Source organism: Lodderomyces beijingensis (assembly GCF_963989305.1).
Source record: "Lodderomyces beijingensis strain CBS 14171 genome assembly, chromosome: 4".
Taxonomy (NCBI): domain Eukaryota; kingdom Fungi; phylum Ascomycota; class Pichiomycetes; order Serinales; family Debaryomycetaceae; genus Lodderomyces; species Lodderomyces beijingensis.
The window spans coordinates 1,674,248-1,701,996 of record NC_089973.1 but is presented as its reverse complement, the minus strand read 5'-3'; the positions used below and the strand labels follow the sequence as shown (position 1 = coordinate 1,701,996).

At 45.8% G+C, this 27,749-nt stretch overlaps 13 protein-coding genes across 13 annotated transcripts; 5 read left to right on the top strand and 8 right to left on the bottom strand. All coding sequences in view use genetic code 12, as the record gives it.

Moving 5' to 3' along the window:
- Positions 1 to 214: 214 nt before the first annotated feature.
- LODBEIA_P37530 (uncharacterized protein) lies at positions 215 to 1,894 on the top strand (the record flags this gene model as incomplete). Its single annotated transcript, XM_066973898.1, has 1 exon — positions 215 to 1,894. One exon carries the CDS (start codon positions 215 to 217, stop codon positions 1,892 to 1,894), a length of 1,680 nt encoding a protein of 559 aa, XP_066830691.1.
- Positions 1,895 to 2,118: 224 nt separating this feature from the next.
- LODBEIA_P37520 (uncharacterized protein) lies at positions 2,119 to 3,519 on the bottom strand (the record flags this gene model as incomplete). The annotated part of the gene is made up of 1 exon (XM_066973897.1): positions 2,119 to 3,519. One exon carries the CDS (start codon positions 3,517 to 3,519, stop codon positions 2,119 to 2,121), a length of 1,401 nt encoding a protein of 466 aa, XP_066830690.1.
- A 629-nt stretch (positions 3,520 to 4,148) lies between these two features.
- Positions 4,149 to 5,114, bottom strand: LODBEIA_P37510 (uncharacterized protein; the record flags this gene model as incomplete). Its single annotated transcript, XM_066973896.1, has 1 exon — positions 4,149 to 5,114. The coding sequence occupies one exon, from the start codon at positions 5,112 to 5,114 to the stop codon at positions 4,149 to 4,151; it is 966 nt and encodes a 321-aa protein (XP_066830689.1).
- Positions 5,115 to 5,954: 840 nt separating this feature from the next.
- LODBEIA_P37500 (uncharacterized protein) lies at positions 5,955 to 6,599 on the top strand (the record flags this gene model as incomplete). The annotated part of the gene is made up of 1 exon (XM_066973895.1): positions 5,955 to 6,599. The coding sequence occupies one exon, from the start codon at positions 5,955 to 5,957 to the stop codon at positions 6,597 to 6,599; it is 645 nt and encodes a 214-aa protein (XP_066830688.1).
- A 269-nt stretch (positions 6,600 to 6,868) lies between these two features.
- Positions 6,869 to 7,645, bottom strand: LODBEIA_P37490 (uncharacterized protein; the record flags this gene model as incomplete). Its single annotated transcript, XM_066973893.1, has 1 exon — positions 6,869 to 7,645. The coding sequence occupies one exon, from the start codon at positions 7,643 to 7,645 to the stop codon at positions 6,869 to 6,871; it is 777 nt and encodes a 258-aa protein (XP_066830687.1).
- A 1,128-nt stretch (positions 7,646 to 8,773) lies between these two features.
- On the top strand, positions 8,774 to 9,979 carry LODBEIA_P37480 (uncharacterized protein; the record flags this gene model as incomplete). The annotated part of the gene is made up of 1 exon (XM_066973892.1): positions 8,774 to 9,979. One exon carries the CDS (start codon positions 8,774 to 8,776, stop codon positions 9,977 to 9,979), a length of 1,206 nt encoding a protein of 401 aa, XP_066830686.1.
- A 234-nt stretch (positions 9,980 to 10,213) lies between these two features.
- LODBEIA_P37470 (uncharacterized protein) lies at positions 10,214 to 12,154 on the top strand (the record flags this gene model as incomplete). The annotated part of the gene is made up of 1 exon (XM_066973891.1): positions 10,214 to 12,154. One exon carries the CDS (start codon positions 10,214 to 10,216, stop codon positions 12,152 to 12,154), a length of 1,941 nt encoding a protein of 646 aa, XP_066830685.1.
- Positions 12,155 to 12,878: 724 nt separating this feature from the next.
- On the bottom strand, positions 12,879 to 13,586 carry LODBEIA_P37460 (uncharacterized protein; the record flags this gene model as incomplete). Its single annotated transcript, XM_066973890.1, has 1 exon — positions 12,879 to 13,586. One exon carries the CDS (start codon positions 13,584 to 13,586, stop codon positions 12,879 to 12,881), a length of 708 nt encoding a protein of 235 aa, XP_066830684.1.
- Positions 13,587 to 13,986: 400 nt separating this feature from the next.
- LODBEIA_P37450 (uncharacterized protein) lies at positions 13,987 to 16,428 on the bottom strand (the record flags this gene model as incomplete). Its single annotated transcript, XM_066973889.1, has 1 exon — positions 13,987 to 16,428. The coding sequence occupies one exon, from the start codon at positions 16,426 to 16,428 to the stop codon at positions 13,987 to 13,989; it is 2,442 nt and encodes an 813-aa protein (XP_066830683.1).
- Positions 16,429 to 17,560: 1,132 nt separating this feature from the next.
- LODBEIA_P37440 (uncharacterized protein) lies at positions 17,561 to 19,693 on the bottom strand (the record flags this gene model as incomplete). Its single annotated transcript, XM_066973888.1, has 1 exon — positions 17,561 to 19,693. The coding sequence occupies one exon, from the start codon at positions 19,691 to 19,693 to the stop codon at positions 17,561 to 17,563; it is 2,133 nt and encodes a 710-aa protein (XP_066830682.1).
- Positions 19,694 to 20,707: 1,014 nt separating this feature from the next.
- On the bottom strand, positions 20,708 to 21,982 carry LODBEIA_P37430 (uncharacterized protein; the record flags this gene model as incomplete). Its single annotated transcript, XM_066973887.1, has 1 exon — positions 20,708 to 21,982. One exon carries the CDS (start codon positions 21,980 to 21,982, stop codon positions 20,708 to 20,710), a length of 1,275 nt encoding a protein of 424 aa, XP_066830681.1.
- Positions 21,983 to 22,472: 490 nt separating this feature from the next.
- Positions 22,473 to 22,874, top strand: LODBEIA_P37420 (uncharacterized protein; the record flags this gene model as incomplete). Its single annotated transcript, XM_066973886.1, has 1 exon — positions 22,473 to 22,874. The coding sequence occupies one exon, from the start codon at positions 22,473 to 22,475 to the stop codon at positions 22,872 to 22,874; it is 402 nt and encodes a 133-aa protein (XP_066830680.1).
- A 108-nt stretch (positions 22,875 to 22,982) lies between these two features.
- On the bottom strand, positions 22,983 to 25,199 carry LODBEIA_P37410 (uncharacterized protein; the record flags this gene model as incomplete). The annotated part of the gene is made up of 1 exon (XM_066973885.1): positions 22,983 to 25,199. The coding sequence occupies one exon, from the start codon at positions 25,197 to 25,199 to the stop codon at positions 22,983 to 22,985; it is 2,217 nt and encodes a 738-aa protein (XP_066830679.1).
- Between the last annotated feature and the right edge of the window lie 2,550 nt (positions 25,200 to 27,749).

The following is a 27,749-nucleotide window of genomic DNA, read 5'->3' as shown; positions in this document are numbered from 1 at the left end:
ACCCCCCCCCCCCCCACGCCGTTCCCGTCCCCCCGCCGTCGCCCGATTTCTACCGCCGTCGCCCTAATTCTACCGCGAGCTCGCGGTGGAGCTCCCGCCCACCGTCCCGCGCAACGGCGGCAGAAAAAAAAAGAAAACAGTAGCCATTAAAGATCGCGCAATCTCATCTGCCCAGAAGCGACGAGGGGAGCTGCTTGCTATCAGAGGGCATGTTATGGACGATTGCAAACAACTAGGCTCCAATGACTTTACAAGTAGTCAGAATTTCCCCTTTCTAGTTTCGCTATTGCAATCTCAGGGTAAGTTCATTGCAGACATCATACCTTCAACCGGCGACTCTCAAGAACTAGCGCAGAATCTATCCCGGCTCTTATCTCGACCGACGCGTGAAATTGAAGAGTATTTCAAGTGTTTAAATGACGACTTGCTGGTGCTGCCGTCGAATATAGATGAGCTTTTTGATGATGGTGGCGGTTGTATCAGCACCGGATTGCCTGAGGTTGATCGAGATTTGGGCGGCGGCATTGCCGCTGGCGAAGTCACGGAAGTGTTTGGAGCGAGTGGCTGTGGCAAGTCGCAGTTTCTCTACCAGATCTTGCACAATTGCATGCTACGATTCCCGCAGAGCAAGCCCATACTCGTGGCCACTGAGTCGTTTATGGAGTCAAAGAGACTAGAAAGCATCTTCAAAAGCGATAAGAGTGAGTCGGTCACCACCAAATTGGACCGCACGTCGTATATATATTGTCCCGATTTAGAAAGCCAAGACCACATCTTGTTTACTCAGTTACCGATCCACCTAAGTCAGAACCAAGGAGAGACAAGATTATTGGTGATTGACTCCATTGCGCAGCATTTCCGACGCGAGGATGCCGTGTCGCATGCCACGGCGTTCAAGAAAAAACTCCATGCTCAAGCTGAGTTGCTCGCCGAGGATCCAGAATTTACCAACAATATCCTCCCGAAACAGCGCAACCAAATGAAGCTGATGCTGCTGAAATCGGCGAAATACGCCATGCGGTCGGCGAAGGCCTCGTATCTTTGCCAAATCTACCGACACTTGATTCGACTAGCGCGGCAGTTCAAAATCGCCATCGTGGTGGTCAACCAAGTGAGCGCGCACACCATGGACTATGACAATGGCAAGGGGGAGTGGGACAATGTCATCGAGGAAGATCTCCTATACCCTTTGAATCTCGATTTCCAAACCTTGGTCTCGTCAGGCTGGGACCCCAAAGTAGTTTCAAAGCATCTTCCAACTTCATCAGTTCAGGTGAATGAGCGAGATCTCGAACTCCTAGACTTGGAACTCGCAGAAACGGAGAAAAACTCAGATCCAGTCGAACAAGCGCGCAAACGGCAACGCACCAACGCGGGAGGACACGCTGTGGACGATCCACGATATAATAGAGTAAACCTTGTTGATCTCGTAGCAAGCCAACGCGACTTGATATTAAAAGCGCACGATTTACGCAACAAGAACACCAAGAAATTAGTGCCGACGATGGGATATACGTGGTCGTCGCGGATTCAAAATCGGATAATGTTGATGAAAACGTATAAACCGGTGCTCAAGCTGGAAGATGAAATCAGAAAGGAAATTGCAGATTCTAGTGATGATGATAACAACATCACTACTGATAGCGTTTCAGTTGATCCCGAAACGGGGTTGACGTTTGCTCTGCTTTGTCAAGGGTTCAATCGAAGTAAAAAACAGCAAAATGCAGACCATAAAAATACAGAGCCGCCGCTGGGTCAGAATCAAACCAGATTGCTGATTGTCAAAGGCTGGCAGGTTGAACGGTTTGCTAAAGTTGTCTTGAGTTCAACCGTGGTGAAAACGGGGCGCATCTGCGGGTTCAAGATTGAAGATGACGGACTTCGACCTGCTTAGACTTTTCAAACTGAGGTGATTCTCTATGTATGGATTATAGAGAACATCGTCTCGGATGAGGAGTTTTTTTTTCAAATTCAAGTGGGATTTATTCCTCCTGAAGGCAGCGATTGAAACTATTATCAAGTACTCCGCGGTCTTCTAATTCTTAATCCATCCATTTATGTAAATATATATATATATAGAAGAAACCGCACATTGGTTTAGCATTTATTCCCAACGTTTCAAATTGACCAGAAATCAGTCAAATTACCACCAGCTCCATTATAAGCCAACACATTTGGTGTGAATCTATCCAAGTCAGTCAAAACACCCTTCGAACCATACTTGATCAATCTCTTTTTCAACGTAGCAGGCTCAACCAACTCGGCGTACTCGGAAGTCTGTTCTGGTTGCAACGACAAGTAGTAAGCAAGCAAACCGGCAACATGGGGACTAGCCATCGATGTACCAGACATCTCGGCCGAGTCGGACCAGATAAAAGTGCTTTCAATGGCTTCTCCAGGTGCAAACAAATCAACGCACTTGCCCCAGTTGGAAAACGAGGCCTTGGCGTCTCCAGCATTTGTTGCCCCAATAGTTATTGGACCTTGAGCTCTAGCGGGAGAATATTCGCATGCATCTGCATTATCGTTTCCAGCGGCAACTGAAACATGCAAACCTGCTTTAACAGCAGCATTGACAGCCAAGTCCAATGCTTCAGAAATACCGCCGCCAATCGACATGTTAACCACAGAACCTTTGAAACCGGCTTTCTTGGTCTTGACGTCTTGTTGGTGCTTATTGACAACAAACTCAACTCCCTTGATGATATCCGAGGTCGTACCTGAACCGAGCAAGTTCATGACCCCCACGGCAACCAACTGGACATTTTTGGCAACACCATAGGTTTTTGAGCCAATAATACCAGCACAGTGAGTACCGTGTCCGTGGCCATCGATTCTCAATTTGGGGAACGCAATGGCATCGCCCCAAGAAGCTCTACCTTCAAATTCTTCGTGTTCAACTTTGATACCAGTATCAATGACATACGCGGTAACGCCCTTGCCACCATCGTTGTCAAACAAGTACTTCCTGTCACCAGTGTTTTCACGATGACTTATTCTAGAGATCCCCCAAGGAGCATCTTTCTGCACGTCAAACTCATTGGTTTTGAAAATGGAGTCCTTTTCAATAAACTTGACATGAGGGTTGCTCATGACTTGGTCAATCAATTCTTGAGTGAAAAAGCCCATGTAACCATTAACAAAATTATCAATTTTAAAGAAATCCAAAGGTTTCATCAACTGAATCTCGCGTTTCTTGCTAGCTACTTGCATCATAGCAGCATACTCTTCCTGTAACCATTCGGTGTGTTGCACAAGTTGACTTTGAGACAAGTCGTCTTTCAACACAATGATGTAATGGTCGGGAACAACTTTGTTGAACTTGTTTGTTATCAAATTGGTCTTGTACTCATCAAATGTGGGATCTTCTTGTTCTTCTTTTGAGACGACAACTAGGTTCTTGTTAAAGTTGAGGAATCTGCTGAAACTTAATAAAGTCTCGAAACCAGGAACCAACAATGCATTAGTTGAGGTGGTTAATAAAAAGATTGCAGTCGCAAGAGCAGCTATAGGTAACATTTTACTGAAAGCCCGTTGTAAGAAGCAGCAGGAGAAGAAGAAACAAGTAGATTCAAGAATAAAAACCTTTTATCTTTTTATCTTTTTATCTTTTGATCTTTTGGCTGTTAGCTGCTCTCGCGTTCGCCACACGGAATATCTTTTATCTCCTCCATTTGAATCTACCCCCTCATACAATACAATACAATACAATATAATGAACATATAATACACATGCAACATATTAGATGTCGATATTTCTGCTTCCAGTGCCACTGTTTCTATCCGGGAACTGCGGTAACCTCTTTTACACTTGCACTTGTTCATGGGCGCCATTTCTACTTGACACCCACCTTATCAGTCCAGCTGCAAAGTGGGTGCTTCTGTCGTCATTGCTGGTTACTACTGTTACTGTGGTTGTTGCGCGCTACCAAATGCGAGCAAACGGTGGCCAATGACGCATTTCCTCGGCCAGAATTTTGCGACATCGGGATTCGTGCTCCTACGACAGCGGCCACAGTTTTTGTTTCATTCACACTATAAGGACTCTTCTACAAACCAGAACCCCCCCCCCCCCCCTTTTTTTTTGTTTTACCAACGTGAGGTCGAAAAAGGCTAGGCTAGGCTGGGCTGGGCTGGGCTGGGCTGGGCTAGACAGTGCCATCTTTATACAAAGTTGGATCTACGCCGCCCCAAGTAATCACTTCTTTCGCATCCGGCTTGTTCAAAGCCTCGATTAAATCGGGCTCCAAGTCGATTTTACCCAATCTAACAACCTCATCCAAGCCATCGCTATCCTTGACAGCATCGGCAAGTATATCCAAATTCTCCTTGATTCTAGTAGGATTTTCACTCTTGACCAACACGATGAACCCTTGCAAGTAGGCCCATTTCAAAAGCAACTCAACGGGAGAGATCTTGTACTTGCTGCTGATTTCCAATAACCATGGGTCTTTCAACTTGACGCCTTGCGTCAATGGCGAATAGGCTTCAACCAAGATATCGTGTTCGTAAAGATACTTCCTCAATTCCAACCTTGGGAGCCATGGATGCAACTCCAACTGGTTGATCACGGGGTGAACCAACAACCCGGGCCAACGGAACAATTCTTCCAAGTGGTCAATGCCATAATTGGAAACACCAATCGACTCTACTTTAACGACATCGTTGTTGGGATTCAGTACATACTCCTGCAACGCTTTCCATGTACCTAATCGTCTCTCCTTATCGGTTTTCGGCGAGTGGACCAAGATCAAATCGACATATTCCACATATTGCTTGACATCGTCGCTTATCAACTGGACGGCTTTCCGTGTCTCCTCGTATCCTTGGTTGTTGTTGCCTATTTTAGTAGTGAACCAAATGTCCTCCCTTTTCACCGCGGGGTGGTCCTTTAAAAACCTGGCAATTCCTTGAGCGCATTCGCTTTGGTTTTTGTAGACAATGGCCGTATCGACATGTCTATAGCCATCCACCAAGGCCTGATAGACCAAATCACTAGCTTTCTTGGAGTCGATCAAATAAGTTCCAAACCCTGCTACTGGAATATGACGGCCATTGCTCAACTTGTATCTCGACTCCTTGGTCAATTGAATGGCTGACGTTAAATTCGACATACCGGCATAAAAATCTCAATCCTCTTCTTATTCCTGAACTCGATCAAAACTTGAACAAAAAAAAAAAAAGAGAACCTGGTATTTAATTACATCGTCTTCTTGCTCTGGAAAATGGCGGAAATACCGCTTTTCATTTATAGTCGGTGGAATGGTCTCCCCAAGGATCAGCCACAGGTTTTTTTTTTCATATACATCTTTAATTTAAATTTGCTACTTTGCACAGGTTTCACCCGTTACGTCAGTTTGCCAACGCCTGTCAACTTACTTACTTGCTTACAAAAACCATCGCCGAAACACATTGCCAACTACTACATGTCGTCATAGCGTCAAGATGTAGGAAAACCCTCCATACAGAGCAACAGTATGGTGGGGCTAAAGTTCCAGTATGGGATATGGGATACACACTGGCACCGATTCCAACCATCTCGTAGCGTGGGTCTCAAAAGGCAATTTCCAAGCAAATGATCAACTACGACGCCAATTCTCCTCAGCTCTCTTCTTATTAAAACCATATGATCAGTCGAGCTGTGACTCACACTTATCCCTCGTCGTTTTTATTCAATGCTGGTACCCCTTCGTACCAGCAAGAGCGGCGGTGGTTTCGTTCCTGCATGCATCCCCCTCTCTTTATCTCTGTTTCTCTCTTTTCAAGAAGCGAACAAAAACATCAAAACTCAGTATGACCACAACCAGTGGCCTTTTACGACAAGATCTAAAATACAACCACTTCATATACACTTGTACGACTGCTGCCAGTACTAGTGTCTCTGCTACAAGTACCTTACGCATACACCGCACTTGCACACGCACACACAGACATAGCCACAGACAGCCGCTGCAATGTCGTCAAGAAAGAAAACGTTATTAAAAGTGATAATACTAGGGGATTCGGGCGTTGGCAAAACATCCCTTATGCAGCAATTTGTCAATAACAAGTTCAGCCAGCAGTACAAAGCCACCATAGGCGCCGACTTTTTAACCAAGGAGATCCAAATAGACAACAACAAATCAGTCACTTTGCAAATTTGGGATACTGCCGGCCAAGAAAGATTTCAAAGTTTAGGAGTCGCTTTTTACAGAGGAGCTGATTGCTGCGTGTTGTGCTTTGATGTTACCAATGAGAAGTCGTTGAACAACTTGACGAGCTGGAAAGATGAGTTCTTGGTGCAGCTGAATGTATCCAATCCGCAAGATTTCCCCTTCATTATAATCGGCAACAAGATTGACGTTGACGATTCTAAAAAGATCCCAAGTTTGCAAAAGAAATTGCACAACATCACGCATAATCAGTTGGGCGGCTTGAATTACCCCGTGTTTGAAACAAGCGCGAAGGATTCAGTGAATGTTGAAGCTGCTTTTGAAGTTGTTGCTAAGATGGCGTTGCAACAGGAAGAGTTGAATGCCGCCAACGGCGGCGATGTAAATGATGATTACAATGATGCTATTAATATTCATTTGGGGTCTGAATCAAGCTCTTGTTGTTAGCAAATGATATATACATATAGAGAGACAGAGAGATGCAAAGATGGCATTTTTTTTTTTTTATGATTCACAATGAGAGCGGATGGCTATGCTTTGCACCCTCTCTACTTCCTCATCATCACCAACATCATCGGCATCGTCAACAACAAAATCATCGACATGGTTTTTTTTTTAATACAAAGTCGTTCTAAATTAAAATTATACAATTCTATACTCTCTCTAAGCTCTTTTAAGCTCTTCTAAATTAGGGTTCAAAAATTTTATACTTAAAACTAGCTAGAACGAATGCAACTGAACAATAACTTGAGAGGAACGTCAACGCATGGAATGCCAGTTTTGGGACCTTCAGCAAATCCAGCTTGCTGTTGTTGGTAATGTGGTTGTTGTTGCTGGTAATGTGGCTGTTGCTGGTAATGTGGTTGTTGCTGCTCCACATGTGGCCCTGAGCTCGAAGGATAAGCTTGTTGAGGATGCATGATGCCTCCCTGGCCCCATTGATTCGACATGTGAGAGCCGTTGGCGCCTGCGAGTTCAATCACAATAACTCCGCTGTTCTTGGGATCAACATAATGTTTCAACTGAGCCTCACTGCAAAGCTGATCAACAGAGGGTTTCAACTTGGCAATGCCGTTGGACGAGTGCAACCCCTTGCCAACAATAACCTTCAAGTGATTTTGATTCGTGGCAGCGGCTTGTTCGAGACGTCTCTTCAAGATCCACTCGGCCTCCTTCACGTAAAGCCCATGCAAATCAATCTCATCGGCAGCGGAGTCGGTGTTGTTCTCTCTAAACACATACTCGGCAGCCTGCTGACTGTAATGCTCGGCTTGACTCAAGGCATTTTTCAGCTGCACGCTCAACTCATGAGCTTTTTCACCGTCGCCCAGCTTGTATGCAGCTTGAGACTGTTGACTCAAAGTATTGCGCTTTTTATAATATTCGTCTGCCTTGGCACGCAAATTCTTGTACTGCGAATCAGTGGCATGGTTATAGTCGTCCCTAGCATGGTTGTTGGAAAGTTTGACTCCTCTGTCAAATGTCTCGGCCATTTTCCCAGCAATTTAAAAAAAAAAAAAAATGAAATTTGGTCTTGAGGTTCGTAAAAGCCCTGGTCTCTCGTATGCCCACGGGGGAAGGGGCGGACAGGGGGACAGGTGAAGCATGTTACGATTTCGTATCTCTTATATATAGCACTGAGCTAAGTGGGACTGTGCACGCCCCACGCAATTCACGTGATCTTCCTGTCCAAGACAAGCACTAATCTCCGAGCTCTGATTATCTGCCCCAATACCAACACTAGTGCCGTCAGCCTCACCACTACAGTAGTGGTGGTAGTAGTGGCATTACTCTTCCATGATAAGTTGCACACGAAAAAAACTCGTGCCTCATTACACGGCCCGGCACTCATTCATAGAGGGTTGTACCTTTCACGTCGAACGTCAAACGTCAACTAGCTCTGTGGTTAATTGAAGATCAGCAAAGGAAAAAGATATTGTCGTGGCGAATTAATATGCACGTCAGATCAATATTTCGACGATTAGCCGTGCCGTTTTCGAGAAAAGACTTTCTTTGCATACCCGTAGAGTGCCGATCACCCTCTCCCTTCATACTCCCTTCCCTCACTCGGACATGCAGCCAGTAATGACGAAGCGCGTCATGCTGCATCCAGTCCATGCCCACGAGGGACGTGGGGCGTCAATTAAAAAATGTTCCCCTAGTTTGGCCTAGCTTTGCTGAGATTAGCGCAATTATCAACGGAGCCAACAAGTGCACCACATTGATTGGCCATTGATGACCTGATCTGACAAGGTTGAGGAAGTTTGCCACCAAAGGAACCAAAAAAGCGTCATTCTTGAAGTAGAGTGTTCCAGGTTGTTGCTGCAAGTCGAACATCAAAATCAATTCCATGGCTTTTATTTTTGAAATATATCATGTCATGGCTTCAACATCCTGTAATGTTTTCTAGGACGTAAAAAATGATCAAGATGATCCAATGAGTTTGAACCCATGTGTGTGGTGTGTATAGTGTGGTGAGTGTAGCTTTATGGGGGTATAGGGTGCTGTAAATCGAGATTAGCATAATGAATTTTCTCCAACTTTGCAACCAAAATTAATCTATACCCACGTCTCTCATCAAATCACCCCCTTCCCACAGTTCTGGTCGGGCCAACAAGGAGATGATCCCATCAAGAAGCAATGGGCTAGTCAAACCTTTGGAGAGTCAAACCAAGGAGTCGCTGGCTGAGTTACCCAAGAAAACGGAATCCTCCAAATCAAAGTCGTGGTTCTCAAAAGAAACCCCTCAACAACCGCCTCCTCAATTACCTACACCAAAGCCGTTTAAAACGGTGGGAAAACCCAAGCCCAAGGATGACAAGGTTCCCCAAAAGGAAGCAGCAAAGAAGAGAGGCAGTTGGTGGTCAAGGAAAAAGCGAGAGCTGCACCTGCACCAACACCATCAACTGCAGCTGCAGCAGCAGCTGCAGCAGCCTCCCACAAGCAGTGTTGTGTCCTCGCTTCCAAAACCCCTTGTTTCTTCAAATAAGCTGAGCATGAATTTGTCGCTTTATAGAGCTTCAGCTCAACAGATTCCCAGATCAAAAAGCTGGTGGTTTGGACCTAAGGCCAAGTCGGCAGCAATCGTTACCCAGTCCTCGGGTTCGAGTGAGTCGGCACACCATGAATTGATCTCCACCGAGTCGGTTGATGTCGGCACCTCGATCGTATCTGTGGTTAAGAGGCTAGAAGAAGATGACAGCATCCCCATAGTGTATGGGAACTACTCGGGAGAGCCCACGTTCAAGAAGCAGATTGAAGAGCCAACCATTTTTCAAACTCAATTGGCGAAATTCAACAATTTTGACCTGTTTGACGAGGCTGCCTACTTTTTTTGGAATATTTGGGAGATTGACGATAGTGGCAAAAAGAAGATTACTAGGATAATGGAATGCAAGCAGGATTTTTTGGACTTTTTCAAAAACTTCCAATACGAAAAAGTGTTTCTCATGAGAAGCAGCTTGATTCCAAACTACAACCTGTTCAAGAATGGTTACTTGGTGAAATTAAAGCTATTGCACGGCAGAACAGCCACAAATGCCGATTTGGGCTGGTTTTTGTTTATGAAATGCTGCAAAAGTGCCATACTAAACAATGTCCCCAATAACGAAATCAGCATTAGCATTTGTGGATTCACTTATACAAGAAAGAGTTCAATGACGCTGATTACACTTTGGATCCACCCCATCTTCAACATGTCGTTTGACATTTCTAATCAAGTTAGGTCCTTGATTCAGCACCTCAATTTTGGAGTCAATTTAGATAAGATTACATTGATCGATATCAATAACAACTCCAAAACATTAATCGAAACTGAATTGACCTAACCAACAAACTGCCGGTTGGGGGGCTGCGTTGCTAATGAAGAAGTAGAAAGAAAAAAAAAATGAAAGGAAAGATGAAAAAAAATTGGAGTTCAATCTTTCGCAGTCAAATGTGGAATGCCCGTTGGTAGCATAATGAATTGGAAATTTGTATATCAAAACCTCCCCATCTCTGAACAACCCCCTTCCTTCCCCTACCCTCGTATTTGTTCTTTTCTTCTTTTTTTTGTTTTTTTAATGTGTGGGATTCTTTTGAGGGTCTCGAAACCTCATTTGGGGAAACCTTTGTGTATACCGGACCTTCACACAGTGGGAAACTGCAAAGTATGGGAGACGACAGATTCTGACACGATCAAAAAGTTTTTGCAGCATGGCGAAAAAATTCAACCATTGACACCCCGACAATTGGTCAAGTTAAATAGCTTGGACAAGCTACGCGAGTTGACGAAGCAGCTCGCAAGAATCAAAAATAATGTGAAAATAAGCTTAGAAGACAAGGAGCAGCAAGTACACGATGTTCAACGCCAGATAGATGCCATTTCACGAGAAGATGAGGTTGAGATGACCAAGGATAATGATGATGATGATGATGACGATGATATGGACTCGCTTATTTACAAGACGTCAAATCGAGGACCGGACTGTCTCAACTACACCCAGTTTGACCTCGACAATAACTACACGTTTCAATCTTTTTCAGCGATCTTGTCACTTCGCCAGCCATTTACGAAACAGCCGATAATGGAAGATCAGTTTGTTTTGCAGTTCAATGGCGAGTTGTACAACCGCGAGTGTTTGCACTCGAATGATACTCAGTTTATAACGACTTTGCTCGACACGAACATACAACGGTTTGACAGACGCAAGGCCGTTTTGACCACGTTGAATCAACTCCAAGGCGAATGGGCCATCATTTTAGTTGACTTGAAGGAAAAGATTGTCTACTTTGGCCGCGACCGTGTCGGAAAGAGATCGCTTTGTTTTGAGCTTCGAGATGGAGACGGACAGCTTACAATCAGCTCAAACTCAACAGTGAGGTCTCAGGAGTGTCGAAATGCGGTTTACGAGTACAGCCTTTGTTTAGAGACCATGACAATCCACAAGCTGGATAGTGTTTTGCCCGATCCTATATTTGCAGACACCAACGTGAATAAAGAGACTATCCTAGATGAGCTATACAACAGACTCAAACTATCGGCCAAGATCCGCCAAGAATCAATCCACCCATTAAAATCAACCTACGCCCCAAATGAAAGCGCCATGGCGGTTTTATTCAGCGGAGGACTAGATTGCACAATCATTGCACGCTTGATATGTGAGCTAATCTCAGACGGACACACGGGGCTCGATTTGCTCACGGTGGGGTTCGATAACCCGCGCACATCTCAAGCACCAGACTCGAGCCCCGATAGGAAACTAGCGACGAAATCGTGGTTTCATCTCTGTAAAATGTTTCCCCAGCTACAAATCAACTTGGTGGAAATCAACGTTGACTATCAGAACTGGTTGATGCATAAGCTGAGAGTGCGCGAGTTGATGTACCCTTGCAACACCGAGATGGACTTGTCTATTGCCATTGCCTTTTATTTTGCCGCGTCCAATCTACCAGAGTTGACCACTATGAAACAGCTAGTCAATCATGATGTCGCATGGGAACAGTTTGCACAAACGCCACACGCGTATATCCAAGAGACGCAAAACTACATCTCCAACAGCAAAGTTTTATTCAGCGGACTCGGCGCAGACGAGTTGTTCGCGGGCTACTCGCGCCACGAAGGGATCTTCAACACGATAAACGAATTAAACTACCACGACTTGGCCCGCTCGCTAATCCACGACATTCAAGTCATCCACGAGCGGAACTTGGGGCGAGACGACCGCGTAATGAGTTGTTGGGGCAAGGAATTGCGATACCCTTACCTCGACGAAATCTTTATCGACTGGACAATCTCCACCGTTCCAGCGAATTTGAAATTCAAATACTCCATGACAAAAGATAAGCGAGGTAAGGACAGAATTGTGCCTATTCGAAAGTACATCTTGCGCGAGCTAGCCGAGAAGAAATTGAATATGCCGTGGGTGGCTCACGAATTGAAACGAGCGATTCAGTTTGGTGCCAAAAGCGCAAAGTTGGAAATCGGCCAGAGTAAGTCAAAGGGCAACGACTCCTTGTCCTGAGATAAATTTCTGAGTATAAAATATACATATAAAGGGGAAAAAAGGGGTATAACAGTGGGGTCTTTAAACTTAAAACAAAATACACCAGCCAACAGGGGGATATTTCCAGTTCACAGGGATAGCTCCATAATAGACGACTTGTTCTGGCTCGACAGGGCTCAGAAATGAAAGACCTTTACTCAGATTGGAAATTCGCTACCACCGCCAAAAAAAAAATATTAAGGCTTTTTGCAGCTAATTCCGCTGTGATGGCCCCGACACTTACCCACTCCCCACCCCACAGGCAGATTGATATATCTTGTGACAGACTTTTGATGGTGGAGTATATATATAGAGAATAGAGGATCCTTCATCTTGGAGGTCAAGACTCGTACGTTGTCCTCTAGCAGAAACAACGAACAAGAAAGACAGGTTTTTTTGATCCCGTAAAATGGCCGCGCAATCCAACTCCGCATTCGTCTTGGGGGACTACTTAGCAGCATTGGTGTTGATATTCGTGGGGCTCTGCGTGTTGGTGTTGAAGTTAGATGCAATTGTAGTCGAGCTACAAGCAGTCAACGCCACGTTGAAAGCAATTGCATCTCCGACACTGCCATGAACCATCCTCCAGCATCCAACTTTGAAAAAAAAATGAAAAATCTATAACTTTATAGATCTATAAATAAAACCACCAATATATAACAAAAAAAGAACAAAAAATTGCATTTCTATCTGTATCTAATGATCAGTGCTTCAATTTCTCAACCCATCGCGGCTCAATAATCAAAATCTCACACGAGCAAACGAGCTCTTGCTCCCGCAACAGCTGCGTCTGCTGATCCACCGTGTATATCTCGCCACGCACCCAACACTTCCGTCCCTCCTTACGCGTCGTGGTGCACTTGACGCAGATCCACCGGTTGACCGCGGTAGGGTTGTGATAATTGATATTCAAGTTGGCAGTGACGCCCCTGAGACTAGCGAAATTCAAGAACCCCAACCGGCACGTGATCTCATCGAGGAGGGTCGCCAATAACCCCCCGTGGACGATACCGCGATGGCCGCTCAACTGATCTCCCAACCGCAAGAACGTCACTGAAAAATTGGACTCTTCAGAACTCCCCTCCAGCTCCAATGAGTTGAAGTCGATATGTTGAGTTAAGTAGACATCGGAGACGAAATAAAGTGTACGCGACCTATACTCGATCTTGTGCGGGCCAAATAGCGTCAAACCGGTGAGATGAGGAAATATCCGCTCCTCGACCTCGAGCGTCGCTGCGTTTGTGCGTGTGAAATCGTGGTGCTTCTCGGTGAAGTGCTGGAAGATGGGGAAGAGCAGGAGCTGGAGCTCGAGGAGTTGGTGCATGGCTTGCAATTGCGAGTCTTTCGATGGCGGTTCTATTGGGGTAGGGCCGTCCCTGGCATCGTCAACGGACCCTTCTGCGCTTGCCATGGCTGATGCTTGATGTGGGTTGGTCTAGTTAGAAGTCCTGTGGAAACTTCAATTAATGAAGGTGCAAGTATATTTTTATTTGATTTCACATTTTTCTTTTATACGGGTAGACGTTTCGCTCCTCCAGTCAGGTGCCGCCGACTGCCGAGGATGAAACGGGATTGCAGCGGGACGCGGGGCGAGACGAGAGAGCGAAAGAGAGCTGCCGGGCGCAATTTTTCATCATCCTAAAAAGACAAGCAAAATAATCTCATTTGTGCAAAAAAATATATATATATCCACATACATATACCGATATTTTATGTATAATATATATATGTGTGTGTGTGGGCGAAAGAATCCCCGGTTATATAATTATAACAATAGTAGTAGTAAAAGGAAGAAGATCTCATCTATTCATCTATTCTTGACCGAATCCAACGGTTTCCTCAACGGCCAAACTCAACTTTTGTTTCAAACTTTCATAATCGGTGTAGGGGGGCAAATCGACTCTATTGAAACAGGTGTGACTCTTTGGCAATTGGTTTGGCTCGCCCGCCTTTTCAATAGTGAACCTTCTTGGCCCGTCACTGCCCTGCAAGTCTTTGAACCCGTTAACGGGGATACGCGAGGTACCCGTAGTGAATTGCAAGAGTCTGGCTTTTTGCTCCGAGTCCCACTCGTTGATACATTTCCAAAACCATTGGATAACCTGGTCGGATTCTTGATAGCCTCTATAGTCTGTGTGCTTTTTCCAGTCGGTGCAGTCAATCTCGGCAAGACCACCGATGAGAAGCTCCAATTCTCTTTCATCAAACACATTGACGAGTTCCTGCGGTATCAACTCGTTGAATCCATCGATAAACGCCTTGAATTGTTCCTGGACACGCTTGCTTATCCTCCACTCCGTTATGAGCTCCACATACTCGTGCTTGTTTTCCTCCGTGACTTCAATGTCTCTTCCATTTTGTTTAAGGTCAACCTCTACCCTTTCGCCAAAGCTTTCTTCTTCTGCGCTAAACGTGAGGTCCAAGACATCGGTGATGTCGTTGTCCAAGATCCATTTCAACGACCGGTAAAACTCGGCATCTACCCCTTCCATATCTTGAAGCACCACTTTTTTATGTAGCATCATCTTGTACAAGGCACCGACAAAGAAGGCGTCCAAGAATCTTCTGTGGAACACGCCTAATCCCACGACTCTTCCAATGAATTTGAAATAGTTCAAGTGTTCTGGGTTGATGCTTGAGTTTGAATTTATCTGCAAGGTGTAGTTATCGTGGGAGCTGTATTCGAATAGACAATAGAACGGATTGAACATGTCGTGGGACAAGAGGAAGAAAAACTCTCGAGAGACTCCACCATAGTCCAAACCTTCTTCACCGTCAAACTTGATCATCAACCTCTTTTTCAAGTCCTCCGGCGTCTGTCTCATAATCTCCTGGTAACTATCTTCGAAAATGTGGTCTCTTCTAACCTTGATGTGGCATTGGCCCGGCAAGATTCTCAACGCAGGCTGCGACCGGAAGTAAATCACTTTTCTTCTGAAATCACGCTTGTATTGTGGCACATTTTGGTCTAGCGACGAGGGCAATCTGGGGTCATCCCATGTGGTGGTCTTTGTATTGTGGTCAACGAAATAAACACGCGCGGTGTTGGTCAATCTCATCTCCCAACCGGAAGGTAACGGACCCAATTGACTCACAGGTTGCTGCTGGATGGTGGTGTTGGGACCAAAAGTTCTTATATACTGCTGCCTTCTTGGATCGACCCAGGTGGTGGTTCTCGTGTTGTGGTCGACAAAATAGGGTCTACCTTCATTGGTGAAACGTTGTTCCCATCCCGAGGGCAATTCTCCCAAGCCCGAAGTTGTCGCACCCAGTGCCGCCATTGACACAGCTGCGGCAGGATTCACGGGGGTGTTGCCTCCGGTGGCATTGACGGTGACATTGCCGCTCGTGACAGAATTACCCAGAGGTTGCGGGGTCGACGATTCACCTGGTAGAGTTCTTCCACGATGCTGTCTTCTTTCTGCATCGGTTTCATCTTGCCTTTGCTGGCCTCGTTCGCTTTCACTTTGGTCCAAAGTGGGTCTTTGCCAAGTTGTAGTTCTAGAATTGTGGTCAACGTAGTAGGTTCTGCCGAAATTATCGGTTCTTCTTTCCCACCCGGGTGGTAATCTTCCATATTGGTCTTCAAAGGATGAATATTGTCTATGAGCAGCAGCAACAGCAGCAGCTGATGGATTGGGCTGAGGTGCTCGGGATGTTGATGTGGCACCAGTTGCGATGGCGGCGGGGCCATTATTGAGTGCCGGCCCCGGCACTGGTGAAGCAGCAGCAGCAACAGGTGCAGCACCAATAGGAGCGCCGCCGCTGGCTGAACCATTCGTGGCTGTTGAAGGAGTAGTTCTATGTCCATTCGAGCTACTAGAAGCCGCAGGTCGTCCACCCAAAGTTCCTCCTCTGTTGTGGGAAATCACAACAATCAATTTCCCGCTAATGGCTACGTTTTCCATCAGCTTCTTCAAGTCTCTCGTAATAGTTTCCTCCGAACTGTTCAAGCCAAAATTGATAACGTCGCCGATTCTAATGTTGACCACGCCCAAGAAGCCCTGGTCCTTCTTTTTGAATTTCTTCTGGTCAAACACCTGGATGACCAAGATCGAGTCGTCCAGGGCCTGGAAGTTAAACGTCTCGTTCCAGTAAGGGTTCAAAGTCTTTCTTGCTGTTTTGGTGGTCTTTGTCTGCGACCCGTCCACTGTGATGACAGCAAACGGGTCCGGTTGCCTAAATACATCTCTCTTGTACAAGGATTCGGCAGCAACCACCTTGACGTTGATTGTCGACGCGTTTCTAGACATCGTGGCGAAGTGGTGGGGGCCAGCGGTGGAGGTGCTGTGACAACTCGAGTAGGCAACAGGTGGATATTGTTTTTCCAGCGAAGGTCAAAGTGCGGTTTGTGCAAACTCAACAAGTGTATCTATCTATATAGATACACACGCTTTAAAAGTGGCAGTGGCAGTGGCGGGGGACTTTGCTGTGTGCTGTGTGCTGTCGTGGCCCGTGCGGTGAATGAGGTCTCCGTTTGGCTGTCTCTCTCCGTGGGTGTCCGTGTCCGTGGGAGTATCAGTGAATCTTGGTGGTGGTGGTGGTGGTCGGGGTGGATTATAAATAACTTTTTTTGGCCCTTTGGTTTGCGAGTGACGGATCGATTGATCAAAGGACTGCCACTCCTTGACTCACTTTGCCAGGAAGAAAAAAAAATTAAACAGAGCAAGGGTGTACCAACGCAGCACGAGAGGGTCGTCTTAAGAAGAAGGCGGGATTGGTCTTAGCAGTAGTAAGAGCAGTAGCGGTAAGAGAAGGAGCAGTAGCTGTGCTTAGAAGTAAATCGAACGACTGATCTTCATCTGGCCAGCAATTACAGACAGTCGGCGATGTGCAAGTTGGTTAGAGCAACTATCATAGCAATGACTAAATTCCACGTAATGTACAATAAACTAACCCACCACCACCACCGCCATAGCACACCGTGCTAACAAATCATACCCCGTGAAGACCTCCTTCCTCACTTCCTCACTCCTCGCTTCGCTTTGTTGCTGTCTGTCTCGGGGCTCATGCTCGCGCTCAAGCTCGGGCTCGAGTTCGGGCTTCACTTGGTGTGCAATACTTCCCCTACTCCTACTACGTCTGGGAATTGTATTCTTGACAGCCATCGACTATCAATGGGATAGGGGAGGACCCTATCCAAGTATTGTATTTCTGGCGCTGGAGCTCGAGCAAGAAGCAAGGAGCAGAGTTCTTCGTATATGAGTGTATGGTAGGCACAGCCAGCACCCACTGAGCCGGGGAAATTTTACGCGCATACTTAACTTGTCGGGTGGGTCGCACATTCCCGAGCCGACGCTAACAAAATATATCCTCCATAAAAATGATGATATCAGCAATACATGTATAAATATATATATAGTTCTTACATTCCAAGAGACAGCACTAGATGTGCTCCTGGAGAATACCCAAATCGTCTAGCGAACTGAAAATGTACTTGAAATGCTTGAATTCGTTTCCCGAGCTCGTCCGCGTCAAGCCCGTCTTGTTGGCAAGTGGAACCACACCTGGTCCGTGTTTGCCTTCTTCTGCCATGGCGCACGCGTCAACGTCGGTAGCCAAAGTCGAAAGGGAGTCCACGGAATCGTTCACTGGCTCGCTTTGAGGAGACCCGCTTGTAGATAAATCTGAATCTGAACCTGAACCTGAACCTGGACCTGGGCCTGAATCGACGGGAGAGCAAAGATTGAATTCAGATTCGTTGATTGAGATGACTTCAATCTCCTCTTGGTTGAATACGGGCGACGCAGTCAAATCGACATCCACCGAGCAACCACTATTGTCAACTTCTACTTCTGTATCTGATCCTGATCCTGATCCTGATCCCGACGCGGAAGAGTGCATATCTAGCGAATGGATGGCGGTTGGTTTTCTTGACACCACCAACGGCCTCTCTGACTCCAACTCCATGAGTCCCTCCGGTATTGAGTCCACCTCCTCCGTGTCACTATTGGATCCCGAGCGCACCTCGCGTAACAACATTTCCAAGTCCTGCTCGGTATAGTAAGCGCCACCATCATGGTGGAGATTCAAATCGACCGACTCCCGAACCCGCGAATGCACTCCCAAGAACGAGGACCCGTCAATCGAAATAATCTTGATTTCTTTGCCATTGTCATCGTCATTATCAACTTCCACTGAGCACATGCTCACGATGTTTGTGTTCGAGGCAGGCAAGATCGTGCCACACTGCCGTTGATTCACATCCACATCAAGACTATTGGACCTATCGTTGAAATTGACGCTATCGAACCCTTCTCTTAACCCACAGCTCAATTGACCAACTGCATTCAAATCCAAATCCGAAGTGAGATCCCAGTGGATTATATTGCCATCTTGACCGCCAGTCACCAAGTCACCGTGAGCCCACTCCATACTCGTCAACTGCGGTATCGAGTATTTACCTCTGCCTTTGCCTCTTGGATGAGGAGTTAAGGAGGCGAAATAATCCTGTTTCCGCACATCCCATAATCTAACAACACCGTCTCCGTGACCAGCAGCGAGAACATTGTCGTTAAAGGGGTCCCATCGTATTGTATTGGCCGACAACTGGCGGTAATTGGTTTTGAACGATAAGTTATTGGAAGGAGTGTTGAATCTCGCGTTTCGTGTATCAAACAACGATATGCCAAACTTGCCACAAATCCCAATAGTCGTGGTGATACTGTTGTTGTTGCTGTTGTTGCGCCAAGGGTCAAAGTTCCGTACCCCAGCAATGGTTGTGATCGAGAGCGGATGTGGCCTCCGCTGGGAATCGGCATTCTTGACATCCCAGTGGAACAAATAGTCATCGTAGATGGAAATCATCTCCCTGTTGCCGTTAAATACATCCAATTTCGAAATTGGAGTACTAAGAGATATGCTCTTTTTATCCTTGACGCTCTTTCTGTGGTTGAACCGTTTGCAAATCTCAGCAGAACTGCCCTCGTCCGAGTCTTGGGCAACTTCCCCGTAGATAGCATCGGGTATGGAGACCAAATGCGCATACCCTTTGTTGTTCCCCGTGATGATATAGTTTTTGTCCAGCGAGGGCTCCGCGACCCATTTCATGCCATGAATGGTCGACAAACTAATTGTAGAATGGTGTATCAAGTGATTCGAACTCGAGTCTAATTCGTAGATGAACAAATTGTCTCTGTTGTTTCCCGAGGAAATCGCCAATAAGGGGTTGTTGCCACAAGTCGCATTGCCCTTGGTGATGGACACAGAAGTCAAGTTCATCTTGTCGTCGGGTATCTTCCAGTAGTTGGACTTGACGTTGGTCCTATTGATCGAGCACGACTTTGTCAACACCTCGGAATCCCGAGGGTTGTCCAAATTGAGTAGCCACGATGTTCTTGAAAAGTTAGCGTCGCCCTTTCTCATATATGGAGAATTCTGCGACAGTGCGGACGAGCAACTGTCCATGGGGGTAACAGATACAAGGCTCTCGACACTCGATATGGGGGATAAGCTGGGGTTGAACCTTCGAAGTGCGTTCTGTCTGAATAGTAATGTAGGCTGGTAGTAGTCGCTCATGAGGTAGTCAATCAAGGTAGAAAAACGGGTAAAAAAAAGTTGACTGTATCAGAACAAGCGCAGATAGTAAGCTTCTTATAAGTTGATGGGTTCTTTGCTTCTGTTCTTGGTGATCTTTAAGAATTCGTTGCAAGGGGCAATCTCTGATACGAAATTTCAGCAACCACTGCAAACTCGATAGTATAGCTGAGCGGGAACGCCCTCAATTATATATATTTCAAAATGAAGAAGATGCAAGCAAGATGTCCTGGAAAAGGTGATCCAGCCAGATACTCGGATTCCCCGTTGTTCACGTCGCTGCTTCCCTGCAGCGATTCCTATGTGTCAGATGCAATATAATTAAGGTATAAGGTTGACTTCTTCGCCCCCCCTCCCCCCATGATGTTGTAGTTGTAGTTGAAGCTGATGTATCTGGTGGTGTGGAAGGGCAGGGGCTGGTTGTTTGCTCCCGAAGCAGATTGTTCGTGCAGCCTTAAATTGTTTATGTGCAGGAAACATGTACCGTCTATACGGAAAATTATTTTGGGTGCAAAAAACAGGATAAAAAACCAGCGAGCCACGAGTGGGTTTTCCTCTTTTTAATTTTATTTTCTGCCAGGTTCTATACTTTGGCAAGATCTGGTTTAGATGGGTGAATGTGCTGGTATAGCTATCTTAAATGGGTATTTCGTGGCATTTTGCCTGTCGATTAAATACATGATGTCATCTATATATATATAGATAAGTATATATATACACGAGGCAGAAGAGGGGAAGATTCTCGAAAGGTTCGGGTTAGAAATGCAATCGAGATAAACTATGAAATTCCAAGAGATAGATGTTGATACTATTCCAACGTATTCCATGTTCTTGACGTTCTTGCAAGTCGGCTATGCGTGGTTTGAAATATATATTTCTATTAGAAGCACAGCATTCGACACACGTCACCCTCCCCTCTCTCTACACCGGCTGAAATCTCCTACATGTTCAGCCATTTGGAAATCCACGCGGTTATGATGATGATGAATTCAAGAATTAACGCCGCTTGTAGATACAGGGCTTCAACAACCACTCGCCCTCGGGCCTAGCTTCTCTTTTGCTCTGCAATTTCTCCCGATCGGTCTCTTCCTCGATAAACTTCCTCTTTTTCTGAAGCTTGGCGTTGCGTTCGTCAAGAATATCCTGAGGCGGTTTGAAAAACTCGAATCTGGTAAACATCTTGTTGGAGTTATCGGTGGTCTTGTGGAAAAAGCCATTCAACTTCAAAGCATCAACAAACTCTTGCCCCGCGTTGCCATCGCCGTCCTTCGAGTCGCTGAACCGCGATTTGATCTCGGCGATCCACAACTCGCCTCGTGGCTGCAAGATCCGATACGCCTCCTTGATGAAGTCGAGAAAGTTTGTGCCCATCAACGCGAGACAGAAAATGACAATGGTGGCAGACTCGTCCCGGATGGGCACGTTCTTAATGTCAGCAACGGTGATTCTGTCGTTGTGCTTTTTCAAGTCAAAGCTGTGCACTTGCACGTCCAAGTTTCTGAATTTTTTCAACTTGTGCTTTTGCTGCTTGACCAACTTGTCGACATCAGCGGCAAATTGCGCTTCGCCGCACCCCATATCGGCAACAACAACTTTCCTGTCTCTGTTTCCAGGCAATCCCCCGGGCGCATTGATGTTTCTCGTCAATAATCTTTGCTTGAACTGGCTCACAAACACGTCTACGGGGTTCTCGGGCCACGTCTCCACTTGCGATCTGAATCCTTGGTGGTACTCGTCAAAAAGCGATGGCTGCTCCTTGATGAGCTTAAGCGCTTCTTCCGAGGTGATGGTGTACAACTGCTCGTTGATCCATCGGAACCGGGACCCAGAGAGTTTGGACATCATCTTTTGCTGGAGTGGAGTGAGCTTGGTTTGCGACGTCACGAGGAGTGGAGCCGCTGCTGTCACTTTTACCGGAGTCGTGGACGCATTCACAGATTGCTGAATCGTTTTTGACCTCTTGGTAGAGAGCAGCTGCTCGTCCGATTTTTCGTCTCTTTTCTGCGTAACCTTTCTCTTTTTATTTTGCTTGGGCTCTGTTTCTTCGCTCAGCTCCTCTGATGATGACAATGACTCAGCAGCTTGAGGCTTGCTCTTGCTTTTCTTATCCTCACGCTCTGGATTCACTGCTCCTTCAATGTCCTGTTGCGTGACCTGGGCCTCAGATTTCGCTTTTTTGTTGTTCTTTTTCGTCTTCCTCTTGATCCCCACCCCACCCATGGCTATATTCTTATCATTTTTCAAATTCCAACCTTTTGTTTCAAACAACATTCTTGAGTTAATGGGACCAAGTAACTAGTGTTTTTTTATTCTGTCTCTTTGGTGATCAAGAAACTCCTTTTACTCGATGCCTCACGTGCGTAATATATTTTTCCGATGCCTGCAAAAAAGCCGCACGAGCCGCACATATCCAAAACGGGTGAGGTTGGTCCCCCGTGTGTGTGAACTGGAACGTTGCTTTAACTGTTGGATCGAGCAGGTCAAAGGAGACACTGATCCCATTGAAAATGTATGTGAAATAAAGACAATCATTGGAGGAAGCTGTTGATGTAGGGTTTCTTTGTAGGGTGAAAGAGGCCACAGAGAGTAGAGAACGAGGATATCGTAATTGCACAGGTTGCACGGTTATCTCCGTGGGATCAGAAATTCATCCTCCTCAGCGCAAAACTTATCTCTCAAACACTCAATACTTATAAAATACACCACATTTTCCTCCCTTCTTCCCCAGGGATGTAAGTTTACCCTCACCGCAATTGACGACATGAAGGATCCAATTACTTGTCACATACTCGATACCCACCGCGGTAAGCCAGCAGCCTCAGTGCTCGTGCAATTGTTCACCATATCGAGCATCACCAACGACTTCAACAAGATCCCCTTTGCACAAGCCAAGACCGATGCGGACGGAAGGGTCACGAGCTGGACTTTTGATCCCGACGTCAACTACAACGCCACCGGCGTGCTCAATGGCAGATGGGAGAAGTTGGTCCCCGGTCAATACAAGATGAAGTTCTTGACTAGCAAGTATTTCAAGGAGCAAGGCGGAGAGACGTTTTTCCCCTATGTCGAGATTACGTTTGAAGTTGGCGAGGGCAAAGGTGACCACTACCATATTCCTTTGTTGTTGAGCAATTACAGCTACACCACGTATAGAGGAAGTTAGATGCCCGGGCATAGCAATATTTTGTCTACGGGAAATGAGTTTCAATTTATAGAATGTTTAAAACCTTGAATTACAGGAAAATTAAAAAAAAAGGGGTGACAGCTTATTCTATGCCCAGACTTGAAGCTGTTCGTAAAAGTCGACTCTCTTCTTTTCCTTATTGGTCATCTTCTTTGCACTTTGGCAACGCACTTCATCGACCATCACGGGGTGTCCACAAGCGACAAAAGCCACTGAGCCCTGGGAGTCGCGGATACTATTGGAGACGATTTCTTCAACGTTTGGTCTCCCTTGTTCGAAATGGATGTGGGCAAGGTCTCTTTTGACGCATTCAGCAGTCACGATCGAGCCCAGCTTAACGTTATTATCGTCTTCATAGTCTTCGCCAGACTCGGTCTCTGCCTTGACGATGTCAACCGCGGAGTGTTTCTTCTCAACAACACTCTCGAAGGAGGCACGCGACGAGGTGGATGCGACAGCAGCAGCAATGGCTTCGCAAAGTGGCTTCTCGATGCCGTCCAAGCTCAGCGGCTTCGTGATGTAGATGGTGGTGCAGATCGAGCTGTTCTTTAAGCTCTTCAACTCCTGATAGAACCAAAGCAAGGAGTTCCAATCTCTAACGACCCAAATCAACTGCAACGACTGTTGTCCATTGGGTCTCTTTTTGGCAATATCAACAATCTCGGAGTATACACCCGGTATGCCGTTACCTCCAGCGATAAACACGGCCGAGTCTGCATATTTAGCAGGCGTGGCTTCGCCATAGGGACCTTCAACACCGACACGGATGGTGCCTCTTCTTCCTGGCGCACCAACGAGCTGCTTATACAATCTGTTTGTCATGCCCTTTTTCACTTTAGAGTAAAACACGATTGAATCCGAGTTCTCGACGGAGTTAGTGAATGTGAAAGGGTGCGACTGCCAAAAGCACGCGGGCTTGATGAAATGGACAAATGCATGCCCCCCGGGGATGGAATGCCAATACTTGGGTTTCGGAACAACCAATCTGAGGGTATCCTCAGCCATCAACGTGACTTCCGCGCGAGGAAAGCCAAACGCCACGAGACGCCCCACTCGCACGAGACGATCAACACCCCAGACTGCAATCACCGGGTACACCATTTGAATATATCCCATGTCCACGAGGTGATACCACGTTCCAACGAGCCACAATACCGCCAAGATGATGTGGATGCAGAGAAAGATCTCGTAGTGGCGTCTGCGAAGGTAAAGAATGGCTTGGATCATAATCAACCCGCCTGCCACGGTGGCGAGGATGCCCATGTAGAAATACTGCTCGGCGGCTTCGTGGGCAAAGTCAGCTTTTTCAAGGATGGTGTAGTTGACCGAGTGGATCACCACCAATGCAAACATCACTCTCGAGATGTGTCGGTGGTAGGTTAGGAATGTGGCGTAGTTCCACCTCGTGAACCATTGCAAGATGTTGTTTCTGCCCGCAAACAAAAAGATCAACGGCATGATCATGGTGGCGGTGATGCCCGTCCTGTCGGCCACGTATCTGATCTCCGCTTGGTACCTGCTGTCAAACAATTTTTCGCCATCAAAACTGTAGACACCGATGGCGTTGCAAATGATGACGATGCAGTAGAATAAAAAGATCACCAACGATTCAATTCGTGAGGGGACTAAAAAGCCAAAATAGATTAGAAAATCCTGGTGTGCCAGTTTCTTCTTGCAAAACGTTGCTGGCGTGGAAACATATCTTTTCCAATAACGAACGGCAGAACTTGTGCGTGCCCAACTCGTGATCAAGTTGGGAAACAACACCTTGCTCCAGTTTATAATTGCACTCAAGATCAACACCAACAGCCAATACGCCAACAATCCAGCTCCCCAGTAAAGCGAATTGTTATAGTTGTCATAGAACCGCTTGTACGACTCCTGGAAATCATGCGTGTTGGAAGCGTTTAAAATGATGGGCACATTGACGATTTCGGACTTGTTGAACCCGGGTATCTCACTGGCAGAAACAGCATTTGCGTCATAATATGCAGCAGCTTCCACGAACCAATCCCTCGTCAACGAAACGTTGAAATAGTAGCAATAAATCACGGCGGCGCTGGCGTATTTTTCACTCAATTTGCCCACATTCTGCAAGCACCCAGCAATCGTAGCTTTGAAGTTTGGGTTATTGCAAAGACAAGTAAAGTTTTGCGGTGGACAAAACGAGACTTCCGTTTCAAGCTGCTGGTGGCAACCGTAGACAGGGGCATACTTTCTATAGTCGGTGTACGGTGTAATTGCCCCTACTCCCGCGCTCCATAGGCCGACTCCAGCAAGGAATGCAAGTTTTTGCAACAACATCTGGCGTCTCTGGCGAGCCACAAGTCCACTCCCACATCAGCCAGCTAGCAATTGTTCAAAGGAAAATCGAAGCATATAAATAGTAAAGAGTGGGGGTTATTGCAACTCCTTGTCCTGATTTCTCTCTTTAGCATCTCTAGCGTCTCTAGCGAATCAAGCACTGGCCATTGCATCTGCATCTCCAATTAATTTTCTTGTAAAAGAAGAAACTTTTTTTTTTTTTCATTTTCAACATGTATTTGGATGTCTTGGTTAAAAGGTGTCTCGGGCATCTTGTAACGATAGTCTTTTTTTCTTTATCTATTCGATCAGCTGCAGACTAAAAGCTTTTTTTTTTTCCTTTTTTTCCCCCCGATCTTTTTTATCAGATTGGAATTGGAATTAACCAACCACACACAAGATATATATGTATGAATGAAGAAGATTGAAGTTTGTTAGTTTACTCAATTGAATGGATGCCGCCTTAATTAATGTAAACGCAGGACTAAGTTTGCGTCTAGGTTATACTTTCCAGTTTTTAATCGAGCCCCCATCTTTTTTACTTTGAACAGGTTGTTGCACTAGAAGGACCACAGTGACACTCTTGGCATGAAAGCATAGGCTTTTCACTAAAATGTGGATAAGTTTATCTCCCGTCCCATCCCTATCCTCCACTCCCTCATCCCTATCCTCCACTCCCTCATCCCTTCCCTCCACTCCCTCATCCCTATCCCCCACTCTTCCTATTGCTGAGAATTGGGCAGTTTGGGTCACTCCAGTCGCCGATGTTCGGTTATCCCATGACCCAAATTCATTTTCTATTCTCTATGTCTCGACCCACGAGAAAGAGGGTCTGAAAGTTCGGTTGAAGGAATTTATCCAAGCTAGAACGAATCGGTTTGAAGACAGCTGCAAAAAAATGGAAAAAAAAAAACACAACCCCTGCTTCGTATATGTGTTTGGGCTCGTCAACCACACCTAGGGGGGCGTTTGGCTACACATGTTGTATTCTATGGAGGAAGTGTGTGGGTGTCAAAGCCACGATGGAACCAAGATTTTTAGGGATCTATGGTTCTACATGCGGCGTTACACAAAGAGGAACCCCCCGCCTCACCTTCCATGAGCTTTCCGTATACCAAGACAAGACAAGGCAATACAGGGCCAAAAGGAAAAAGATAAAGGTTTTTTTCAGTTGCGAGAGTTGCGAGAGTTTTCGATCCAACGTGGTTAACTGCAAAACAACTCCTTAAACCTTTTGCCAATTTTAAAAAAATTGAACTCTGGAGACAGAATTTTTTGACTATAAGTCGTTGTAGCGGAGCTCCTGAAAGCCGGAAGATGGTGGAGGATCAGGTGTAAATTGGGGGAGCTCATCCTCTTTACTCACTTCTTCTCCGTAAAATCAAGATAAGCGAATGGCATGCAGCTTCTTATTGAAAAAAAAAAGCACCCCGGTCTTGGGATTGGGACTCCAATGCATGCGGCATGAGGCAGAGTTTGTGCGGTACAACCGGAGGAGAGACTTTGAAAATTACAAAAAATTCCACTAGTCGCTCAATTTGCTTAAACTCTGGCCGATGGTGCAATGTTGTGGGCGGTTGATGAACATTGAATTTTTTTGCCTAATTCTGTTTTTTTTTTTTTTATGTTTTGCAGCCGAGTGTTGAAAAGGAGGTGCTAAATGCCTCAAGAACAACAAAGTTTTCAGATCCAATCAAGAAGATTTTTCAGGTTCTAAAAGTCGAGCTGAAGGATGTCTAGAGTTGGATAATTTGAGTTTATTGGCTGCTGGCGCCCCCCCCCCCCCCCTCTTTTATTTTTAGGAAAATCAAGGTTTGAGTATAGACTAAGCAACAGAAGCAAGCCAAAGTCTTTTGCTTGCGTAGGCTCTGTTTGATGTCTCCTGTTGCGCTCATCTCGGTGTCTCTCTGTTCTTGATAGGAAATGGGATGATAAACCCCACAGATATCCTGGTTTCCACGGCTGAAAAAAAAAAAAAGAAAGAAAAAGCAAGTGCTGACCGTTAAGATGGTTACAAGCTAGATCAATGGTATAGCTGGTGTACAAGCCAATGTTGTTGTAGATGAAAATTTTCTTGCATTTATTGCAAACCTTGTGAAAAAAAAAAAATGCATCATCCCCCACACTTTCTCTTTCTCTGCCCCTAAACCACTGACTCCTCGGTGACTACAAGTACCAATTTATCCTTCTGCTAGACATGCAATGGGAGACTAACCCATTTTCTAATTCTGACTGGCCTCAGTCGAATTTAGAAATAATCCGTTTCCAAGTTTTTTTTTTCTTCTTTTCTTTTCTTGAAAACGGTTAATCGCCTATCTATAAAGACTGCAGTTAGATCAAATCGCAACCCTTTTTTACAAGATTTCGAGAGCACGGTTATACTGCAAAAAAAGGTGGCTCTACTTGCTAAGGGGACATGCACGTGGCCCACCCATCTACCATCACCTACCCAAGGGCGAGGGGGGGGAAGAGGACTGGTGAGAATTACAACTGTGGATGTGTGTTTTTCATCCAAGGTAGTTTTGGTTGAAAAAAGAAGCCTTCCGAGGA